This window comes from Salvelinus sp. IW2-2015, unplaced genomic scaffold (genome assembly GCF_002910315.2).
Source record: "Salvelinus sp. IW2-2015 unplaced genomic scaffold, ASM291031v2 Un_scaffold1481, whole genome shotgun sequence".
Classification (NCBI taxonomy): domain Eukaryota; kingdom Metazoa; phylum Chordata; class Actinopteri; order Salmoniformes; family Salmonidae; genus Salvelinus; species Salvelinus sp. IW2-2015.
Window position 1 is genome coordinate 118,407 of NW_019942937.1, and position 11,265 is coordinate 129,671.

General features: G+C 45.7%; 1 protein-coding gene and 1 long non-coding RNA gene across 2 annotated transcripts in view; one reads left to right on the plus strand and one right to left on the minus strand.

Moving 5' to 3' along the window:
- Positions 1–1,321, minus strand: part of tufm (Tu translation elongation factor, mitochondrial) — an 11,912-nt gene extending 10,591 nt beyond the window's left edge. Inside the window, 5 exon segments of the mRNA XM_024138438.2 lie at positions 205–286; positions 288–350; positions 584–595; positions 597–631; positions 1,270–1,321. Coding sequence (XP_023994206.2) covers positions 205–286; positions 288–350; positions 584–595; positions 597–631; positions 1,270–1,306 — 229 coding nt within the window. The 5' untranslated portion in view covers positions 1,307–1,321.
- A 5,302-nt stretch (positions 1,322–6,623) lies between these two features.
- On the plus strand, positions 6,624–8,151 carry LOC139024415 (uncharacterized). Its single transcript, XR_011475710.1, has 3 exons — positions 6,624–6,804; positions 7,437–7,564; positions 7,690–8,151. It is a non-coding gene; the product is annotated as an uncharacterized lncRNA (long non-coding RNA).
- Positions 8,152–11,265: the final 3,114 nt, after the last annotated feature.

The following is an 11,265-nucleotide window of genomic DNA, read 5'->3' on the forward strand; positions in this document are numbered from 1 at the left end:
ACACAAAGGCTCAATTAGAAACATACAACAGCATCATATAGAGGACACAACAGCATCTGACAGACATTGTTATTTTGCTGGCAGATGCTTTGATTGGTCACAGTCCACAGTAACTCAGTGGGTTTCAAGCACGCTTGTTATCTGTTTAGTTTGAATTCAATAATACAGATGTAAGTGAGAAAAATAAAAGGTGACATCAGTTACCTTTGGTGATGGCAGCCGTTAGAGTTGTCTTGCCATGGTCAACATGGCCGATCGTGCCAATGTTCACATGGGGCTTGTCTCTTTGCGTATGTTTTCTTGGCCTTGGCCTCTGCTGCAAAGTTCCGCCGAGTAAATGGCACTGCACACTGAGAGAGAAAAAGGATGAAGAAGAGTGTTTTGATGGACAGCAGGCGAAAGACACATGGGCAGGAGATCAGTCAAAAAAAGGCAATCGTGAACCAGTTTTTGCCACCCAATGCATTACTAAACCAGCAAACATTACTACCCCTGGACTGTGATTTTATATCCCTGAATTGGTTAGCCATAGGATGTGTGATGACTGCATACTCATAACTCAAAACACTGTCTAGGTACTCACCAGTTTATAGGAAGCTGTGCAGGAGACCCGGTGAGGAAAGCTGAAGGGCTAGAATGATAACATGTATTTAAATCAGGTGACCGTCGACTGTGTCAAGAGAAGTCGCTAGCTAAATATGACAAGGTGTACATACATGGCTTAGGCCATCTAGCTTCGTCCTGCAACATAAGGGATTATGTTGAGACATTGGTTTTATTATATACAACTCATAAGACCAATGTCACAACAAAACCCCTTAGCTATGTTGCGGGACGAAGCTAGGCCATGCATAATGTGTATAGGCTAGTTATCTGTTATACCTAGGCTACATCAATACACTTACTGTTCGCTGTATGTTATGCCTTCAAAATGCAAATGTTTCTGACGCTAGCTACATCGTTAGAAACTAATTTCGTTTTTAACTGTGTCTGACACGTTTCTGATAGGCCTAACGTTTTCACAACGCAAGAGATAGCTAGTTTAACTAATATTATTTAACGTGACCTTGCTCTGCATGCGGAACGAGTCGAGCGGCTAGCCTGCTACAGCATCCTTGCTCACTAGGGTTAATTCAAACCCCACATACGTTTCGTCGCGATTAAAAAGCAAAACATTATAATGGTAAAATAAAGACTATTAATAATTGAACGCAGTAAATTACAATATTGGGCGTGTGGTTGTGAATGCACTGTATAACTTTAACTAACCAGAGAAACATGCACGGAAGCCAACGAGCGCCGCCATCTTGGACTGACAAGCGGATGAAAGTGACGTCATTACATGGTAACCGTTTCCTCTTCTTCTTGTCTGTGGTTATATGGCGGACAACAACACCAAAAAGGTTGTGTGCTGCCACCAACTGGATGGGTTAAAACCAAAACAAGGTAAAAAGAAAATCCATACGTGAATAGGGAAACTAATTAATCCACCCAAAATAAAAATAGTACATTGACAAAGACAAACTCTCACTTCTTTCCTTCTTTCAATTCTTCTCCATATCTCCTTTCTCATGATCGAGGGCCTGAAGAGGGTTGGGTACGGCCTTGTGACAATAATTCCATGTCACTCCTTCGCTGAGAAATCTTTTCAGCCCCCAGGAACCGTCCGCCACTTCCACATGATTTTCTACATTTTCCTCGACCTTCTCTCCCACCTTGGCAGTGCCATTAATTACCATAGCTATAAAGGCGCAAACAAGTTCACGCATATTAAAACTTTCAAATGTCAAAGATCCTGCTGGTGACAAGGCAACGCCCTGCAGCCTGCAGTGAAGGCCTATGCCACCCCCTAAGGACTCTTCCGGTGCCCATTCAAAAACGCCTCACCTTTTAAACAGCTTACTGCAATGTGATATATTTGGAACGCCCTGCCTTTGCCTCCTCATTCTCTTTCACCCTTGTGGGTTATTCAAGAAGACGTGGCTTCAGGCGCTCCCGAGGTTGGCGCGTGGTCCTAAGGCTGTGCCCACAGAGACCTCTGGGTTTGGAGCCCAGGCACTGCGTGACCGAGGCGCATGGGCGAATGCACAATTGGCCTAGCGTCGTCTGGATTTTAGGGAGGGTTTGGCCGGTAGGGATGTCCTTGCCTCATCGCACACTAGCGACTCCTGTGGGGGCCGGGTTGCGAATGCACGCTGACGCAGGTCGGCCAGGTGTTACGGTGGTTTCCTCCCGTCCCATTGGTGGCCGGCTGGCTTTTCCGGGTTGGATGCGCGCTTGTGTTAGAAGCAGTGCGGCTTGGTTTGGTTGTTTCAGAGGACACATGACTCTTTGACCTTCTGTCTCTTCCCGAGTCGTACGGGAGTTTGTAGCAATGAGACAATACAGTTTAACTACTAACCAATTGGATACCATGCAAAGGGGCATTTTTTTAAAGACGTGGCTTCATGGTTCCCACCACAATTGCAACATGTCAACATTTTCATCACTTTTATAACACATGAATATGATTCTTTTCCACAATCTTGGACATCCTCGCCTTCTCCCTTCTGATACACTTGAAAAATTCCAAGATCTTTACAATGCCATTTTATTTCCCACTCCCCCTCGGGTCTGAACATAACCTCTAAGATGGAGCATTTTAAAACCTCTCCTGTCCTCTTCCATCAGACAGGTTCCGATCATCCTTCATTTTGGGTCCCTCAACACATCATTAGGTGTTTGGTGTGTGTGTTGTGTGTGGTGTGTGTGTGTGGTGTGTGTTGTGTGTGTGTGTGGTGTGGGTGTGTGTGTGTGTGTGGTGTGTGTGTGTGTGTGTGTGTGTGTGTGTGTGTTGGTGTGTGTGGTGTGGTGTGTGGGTGTGGTGTGTTGTGGTGTCTGTGTGTGTGTTTTTGGGTGGGGGGTTGGGTGGGTGGGGGGGGGGTTGGTGGTTGGGTTTGTGGTGGTGTGTGGTGTGTGGTGTGTGTTTGTGGTGTGCGCGCGCATGTGTGCGTGTGTGTGTGTATAGTGCCCTCAAACATGCTAAGGTCTCAGGTCCCTCTATCCTTTAGTGCTGACAACAATTGTTAACTCAACTCCAAATCTTTGTTTGTACTCTTTGATCTTCTGAACTTGGTGGTGGTTTTCACTGCCCCTTAGAACCAACTTCTCTGGTTTTAAATGGCCTACTGTGGCATCGATATGAGTTTAGAAACATTACTTTCTACGGTCAAAATTTACTCCAAAGTGTAATAGGATAAATAAAGGTAAGGTCAGTCTCGTCAAAACTGAGTTTTGTAGTTAGTTCGTTACGAAGTACTGGAAGGTTGGGTATGTATTACCCTTCATGCCCACTTGCCAGTAAGACAGGAGAGAAGCACTGGACTTAAGATGGTGGACTTTGTGGCCTTTAATAGCTATGGTAATTTAATGGCACTGGCCAAGGTGGAGAGAAGGTCAGGAAATAGAAACATCATTGTGGAAGTGGCAGACGCCGGTTTCCTGGGGCTGAAAGATTTCTCAGCGAAGGAGTGACATGGAATATGTCAGCAGCCGTACCACCCTCTCAGGCCCTCGATCATGAGAAAGGAGATATGGAGAATTGAAAGAAGGAAGAAGTGGGAGTTTTGTTTTGTCAATGTACTATTTTTTATTTGGGTGGATTAAGTTAGTTCCCCATATCACGATGGATTTCTTTTTAACTTGTTTTGGTTTCAAGGGGAGGGCTAATGTCTTATCGGCTCTTAATTAACCAACCATGGTATTTTTTTGTGTTTTTGTGTTTTTTCTAACTTGTTTTGTACATAATGTTGCTGCTTTCGTCTCTTATGACTGAAAAGAGCTTCTGGACATCAGGACTGGGATTACTCACCCAAATTGGTACGAGGAGAGTCGGACACGAGGGATATACTTACGGACATCCGACCAGGCGCAGATCTCTGTGATTCGCTGGAAAAGGAAACGTAGGTTTTGCGGAAAGAGATCAGATACCTTGTGAGGATCAGGCGATGAGTGGCTAATCTGCCCTTTCCTTCTGTTCTGCTAGCTAATGTTCAATCGCTTGGAAAATAAATGGGACGAACTGAAAACACGTATATCCTACCACGGGACATTAAAAACTGTAATATCTTATGTTCACCGAGTCGTGCTGAACGACGATTTAAGAACATACAGCTGGATGGGTTATACTATCTATTGGCAGGACAGAAACAGCAGCCTCTGGTAAGACACGGGGCGGGGGCCTATGCATATTTGTAAACAATAGCTGTTGCACGATATCAAAGGAAGTCTCCAGGTTTTGCTCACCTGAGGTAGAGTATCTCATGATAAGCTGTAGAAGAGTTTTCATCTGTATTTTTTCGTAGCTGTCTACATACCACCACAGACAAAGGCTGGCACTAAAACCGAACTCAATGAGATGTATTCCGCCATAAGCAAACAGGAAAATGCTCATCCAGAAGGCGTCCTTCTAGTGGCTGGGGAATTTAATGCAGGGAAACTTAAATCAGTTTTCCTAATTTCTATCAGCATCGTTAAATGTGCAACCAGAGGAGGAAAAATTCTAGACCACCTTTACTCCACACACAGAGACGCGTAACAAAGCCTCCTTCACCCTCCATTTGGCAAATCTGACCATAACTCCATCCTCCTGATTCCTGCTTACAAGCAAAATATTAAAGCAGGACACCCCAGTGACTCAGTTTATAAAAAGTGGTGCAGATGAAGCAGAATGCTAACTACAGGACTGTTTTGCTAGCATAGACTGGAAATATGTTCTGGGATTCGTCCCGATGGCATTGAGGAGTACACCACATCAGTCACTGGCTTTTTCAATAAGTGCATCGAGGGAGCGTCGTCCCCACAGTGACTGTACGTACATACCCCAACCAAAAGACATGGATTACAGGTAACATTCATCTGAGCTAATGGTAGAGCTGCGCTTCAAGGAGTGGGACTCTAACCACGGGAGCGTATAAGAATGCCTCTAGCCCTCCAACTAAACCATAAACAGGCAAGAGTCAATACAGAAATGAGATCGAATCGTACTATCCCAGCCCCGATGCTCGTCGAATGTGGCAGGACTTGCAAACTATTACAGACTACAAACGGAAGCACAGCCGAGAGCTGCCCAGTGACACGAGCCTACCAGCACGAGCTAAATAGAGCTATGCTCGCTTCGAGGCAAGTAACACTGAAACATCGCATGAGAGCATCAGCTGTTCTGGACGACTGTGTGATCACGCTCTCCGCAGTCAAGATGTGAGTAAGACCTTTAAACAGGTCAAACATTCACAAGGCCGCTGGACCAGACGGATTGCAGGACGTGTACTCTCGAGCATGCGGCTGACTAACTGGCAAGTGTCTTCACTGACATTTTCAAACTCTCCGCTGTCTGAGTCTGTAATACCACATGTTTCAAGTAGACCACCATAGTCCCTGTGTCCAAGAAAACGAAAGTAACCTGCCTAAATGACTACCGACCGTAGCACTCACGTCTGTAGCCATGAAATGCTTGTGAAAGGCTTGTCATGGCTCACATCAACAACATTATCCCAGAAACCCTAGACCTTCCAATTTGCATACCGCACCAACAGATCCACAGATGAATGCAATCTCTATTGCACTCCACACTGCCCTTTCCCACCTGGACAAAAGAAACACCTATGTGAGAAGGCTATTCATTGATATCAGCTCAGATTTCAACACCATTAGTGCCGCCCCAAAGCTCATCACTAAGGCTAAAGACCCTGGAGACTAAACACCTCCCTCTGCAACTGGATCCTGACTTCCTGACGGGCCACCCCCAGGTTGGTAAGGGTAAGGTAACACACATTCTGCCACACTGATCCTCAACACGGGGGCCCCTCAGGGGTGCGTGCTCAGTCCCCTCCTGTACTCCCTGTTCCTCATGACTGCACGGCCAGGCACGACTCCAACACCATCATTAAGTTTGCTGATGACACAACAGTGGTAGGCCTGATCACCGGACAATGATGAGACGTCAGAGACCTGACGCGTGTGGTGCAAGGACACAACCTTCCTCAACGTGATCAGACAAAGGAGATGATTGTGGACTACAGGAAAAGGAGGACGCGAGCACGCCCCATTCTCATCGACGGGGCTGTAGTGGAGCAGTACCAACAAAACTAACATGGTCCAAGCACAACCAAGACAGTTGTGAAGAGGGCATTCCCCTCAGGAGACTGAAAAGATTTGGCATGGGTCCTCAGATCCTCAAAAGGTTTTACAGCTACACCATCGAGAGCATCCTGATGGTTGCTCACCCTGCCCCCCCCCCACTACCTTCTGCTACTCTGTTATTATCTATGCATAGCCACTTTAATAACTCTACCTACATGTACATAATTACCTCAATTACCCTGACACCGGGGCTCCCGCACATTGACACATTGACTCTGTACCGGTACCCCCTGTATATTATTACTGCTGCCTCTTTATTATTTTGTTATTCTTATCTAATTACTTTTAAATATATTTTCTTAAAACTGCATTGTTGGGCTTGTAGTAAGAAATTCACTGTAAGGTCTACCTAACTGTTTTGTACTCGCGCATGTGACAAATAAAATTGGATTGATTTGAACCCGTCCAGTGTGTGGCGGCAATACACCTTTTGGGGTTGTAGTCCGCCATGAAACCCACAGAAGAAGAAGAATGGCTTCCCCTGACATGAGTTGATTCTACGCACAGCAATAGCTTGTCACCCAGCTAGAATGTTCTAGTACCGTTACAGTCTTGTACAGTATTAAGGGCCAGCGAAATAAAAACCAACTTTAACGTGTGAAGCTCGGAGTTTTGAACAAACAGGCAAGTATATGAGACCTAAGTAAAAGAGCAGCCCAGCTACGTCAAACTGCCCTGACAGTTGTTTACTGTGCTAACAGTAGCTAGTACGATAGCTTTCTTTCTGGCTTTGTAGCCATACCCAAGACCTTTGCTGTAGCTCTCAAAATAGCTAACCTACCCGGCAGCTGTTATTCTGTATGTGCTTGATATTTATGTGACAACTTTCATAGCCAACAACTTGCTTAGCTAGGCCTAGTATCAGGGATAAAATGTCCTATTTTTCAATACTTACCTAGCTAACGTTTAGTTACACACGCATTAATACCAAATCGGGCTATGTTAGTTGATTCATTTGAGAATGGAATGTGTCAGGGGTCAGGAACTTGGCGGCTCTTTACATGCCGCGTAGCTGCTCCAGGGTCATAGCTAAAATTAGCATTCAAGTTATCAATAGACTATAGCATAATACTGTCGTATCGTCAGAATTTGTAGAGCAGATTGGAACCCTAATTGCAATTAGCAATTCCACAAAGCCATGCATAGGTTGATTTCACTTTCGACCACAATTCAGCATACCAAATTTGGGTGAATAATACATTGCACAAACAAGTTCTGGAATTAATTTCACCCAATTTTTCAAATCAGCACAACAGAGCATCATGGCAGAAGACCAACGCAACAGGAGACATCCCCAAACACCTCCAGGGTGTCCTTCGATTGGCTGTGGAGGCTGGCTCTGCTGCAGATGGACCTGCCCTCCCTGACACCCATGTCAGAGGAGGTAATGGTCCTCCTAGTCACCTCCCAGGTCGTCTTCATTACAGATGAACTGTGTGGATTAGAGATCTCACAACAACTTGTTACATGACTACCAAGTGTTTACATAATGTCACTTTTGTTACAGAGGAAAAGAATGGTTGAAAGGAGCTCTTGCGGAAGTGGCCAAAGGACAGAACAGCGAGTGGAAACAGATGAAGGAGTGTATGCGTGTATGCTGAGAGATGGAGGGTGTGAGAGGGGGAGAGAGGGAAGGAGGATGAAGAGGATGAAGAGGGGGAGACAGAAAGGGCACTGGAGTTTCTCTCAGAGCTGTGTGAGAACCTAGACAATGCCAGAGGTGAGACATGCCAAGCAACAGCTGCTGATGTAAAGAAATTACACTTCAGCTTGTGACCCAAATGAAAGATTCCACTGTCTTTGATGGACCCTAGTTAAAACAATATCAAATTAAACGTTAAGTTGCTGTAGTTTTATACATAGCATTCGGAAAGTATTCAGACCCCTTGACCTTTTTCACATTTTGTTACCTTATTCTAAAATGGATTAAACTATGTACAATACCCCATAATGACAAAGCAAAAAAACTGAAATATCACATTTACATAATATTCAGACACTTTACTCAGTAATTTGTTTAATCACCTTAACAGCGATTACTACCTCGTCTGCTTGGGTATGACGCTACACAAGCTTGGTACACGTGTATTTGGGGAGTTCTCCCTTTCTTCTTTGCAGAACCTCTCAAGCTCTGTCCAGGTTGCATGGGGAGTTCGCTGCACAGCTATTTTCAGGTCTCCAGAGATGTTTAATCGGGTTTAAGTCCGGATTCTGGTTGGCCACTCAAAGACTTTCAGAGACTTGTCCCGAAGCACTCCTGCGTTGTCCTGCCTGTGTGCTTAGGGTCGTTGGGTCCTGTTGGAAAGGTGAACCTTCGCCCAGTCTGAAGGTCCTGGGCGCTCTGGAGGAGGTATTCATCAATGATCTCTCTGTACTTTTCTCCCGTTCATCTTTTCCCTCGGTCCTGACTGATCTCCCAGTCCATGCCGCTGAAAAGCATCCCCACAGCATGATGCTGCCACCACCATGCTTCACTGTTGGGATGGTGCCAGGTTTTCTTCCAGATGTGATGCTTGGCATTCAGGCCCAAGGAGTTCAATATTGGTTTCATCAGACTAGATAATCTTACTTCTCATGGTCTGAGAGTCTTTAGGTGCCTTTTGGCAAACACCAAGCGGGCTGTCCACTCCTTTTACTGAGGTGTGGCTTCTGTCTGGCCACTCTATCACCATAAAGGCCTGATTGGTGGAGTGCTTCAGAGATGGTTGTCCTTCTGGAAGGTTCTCCCATCTTCACAGAGGAACTGGAGCTCTGTCAGAGTGACCATCGGGTTCTTGGTCACCTCCCTGACCAAGGCGCTTCTACCCTAATTGCTCAGTTTGGCCGGGCGGCCAGCTCTAGGAAGAGTCTTGGTGGTTCCAAACTTCTTCCTTTTAAGAATGATGGAGGCCACTTCTTGGGGCCCTTCAATGCTGCAGACATTTTTTGGTGCACTTCCCCAGATTTGTGCTTTTGACACAATCCTGTCTCCGGAGCTCTATGGACATCCTCATTCGTCAAGCTTGGTTTTCCAAATCATGTCCAACAATTTAATTACCACAGGTGGACTCCCAGTTGTGTAAATCTCAAGGAATATCAATGAAACAGATGCCCTGAGCTCAATTTCGAGTCTCATAGCAAAGGTCTGAATACTTTAAAACCAAAACAAGGTAAAAAGAAAATCCATACGTGATAGGGAAACTAACTTAATCCACCCAAATAAAAATAGTACATTGACAAAACAAAACTCTCACTTCTTCCTTCTTTCAATTCTCCATATCTCCTTTCTCATGATCGAGGGCCTGAGAGGGTGGTACGGCCTGTGACAATATTCCATGTCACTCCTTCGCTGAGAAATCTTTCAGCCCCAGGAACCGCTCCGCCACTTCCACAATGATTTCTATTTTCCTCGACCTTCTCTCCACCTTGGCAGTGCCATTAATTACCATAGCTATAAAGGCCACAAAGTTCACCTTATTAAACTTTAAAATGTCAAGATCCTGCTGGTGAAAGGCAACCCCTGCAGCCTGCAGTGAAGGCCTATCCACCCCCAAGGACTCTTCAGGTGCACCATTCAAACCCTCAACCTTTTTAACAGCTACTGCATGTGATATACTTTGGACAGCCCTGACTTTGGCCTCCTCATTCTCTTTCACCCTTGTGGGTTATTCAGAAGACGTGGCTTCAGGCCTCCCGAGTGGCGCAGTGGTCTAAGGCTGTGCCACCAGAGACTCTGGGTTTGAGCCCAGGCACTGCCGTGACCGGGAGGCCCATGGGGCGATGCACAATTGGCCTAGCGTCGTCTGGTTTAGGGAGGGTTTGGCCGGTAGGGATGTCCTTGCCTCATCGCACACTAGCGACTCCTGTGGCGGGCCGGGTGCAATGCACGCTGACCAGGTCGCCAGGTGTACGGTGTTTCCTCCGTCCCATTGGTGCGGCTGGCTTCCGGGTTGGATGCGCGCTGTGTTAAGAAGCAGTGCGGCTTGGTTTGGTTGTTTCAGAGGACACATGACTCTTGACCTTTGTCTCTCCCGAGTCCGTACGGGAGTTGTAGCAATGAGACAATACAGTAACTACTAACAATTGGATACCATGCAAAAGGGGCATTTTTTTTTTTTAAAGACGTGGCTTCATGGTTCCCACCACAATTGCAACATGTCACATTTTCATCACTTTTATAACACATGATATGATCTTTTCCACATCTTGGACATCTCGCCTTCTCCCTTCTGCATACACTTGAAAAATTACCAAGATCTTTACAATGCATTTATTTCCCACTCCCCTCGGGTCTGACACCTCTAAGATGGAGCATTTTAAAACCTCTCCTGTCCTCTCCATCAGACAGGTTCCGAATCATCCTTCATTTTGTCCTCACACATCACAACCATCATTAGGTGTATTGTGTGTGTGTGTGTGGTGTTGGCCTGTGTGTGTGTGTGGGTCGACTGTGTGGTGTGTGTGTGTGTGTGTGTTGTGGTGTGTGCTGTGTGTGTGTGATTGTGTGTGTGCGTGTGTGCTGTGTGTGGACACCGATGTGGTGTGTGTGTTGTGTGTTGTGTTTGTCTGCATTGTGTGTGTGTTGTGTGTAGTGTGTGTGTGTGTGCCTGAGTGTGTGTGTGTGTGTGTGCTGTCGTGCGCACGCGCATTGTTGTGCGTGTGTGTGTGTAATGCCCTCAAACATGCTAAGGTCTCAGGTCCTCTACTCCTTTAGTCGACATACTTAATTATTAACCTCACACTTCCTAAATCTTTGCCGTTTGTACTCTCTTGATCTTCTGAACTGTGGTGGTTTTTAACTGCCCCCTGTAGAACCAACTTCTCTGGTTTTAGAAATGGCTATGTGGCATCGATAGTGAGTTAGAAACATTAATTCTACGCGTCAAAATTACTACCAATAGTTGTAAATAGGATAATAAAGTAAGTCTAGTCTCGTCCAAAACTGAGTTTTGTAAGGTTAGTTCGCTTAACGACGTTACTGGAACGTTGGGTATGTATTACCTTCATGCCCACTTGCCCAGTAACAGGCCGCAGAGAAGCACTGGACCTATAAGATGCGTGGACTTTGTTGCCTTTGATAGCATATGGTACATTAATATCTCTCTC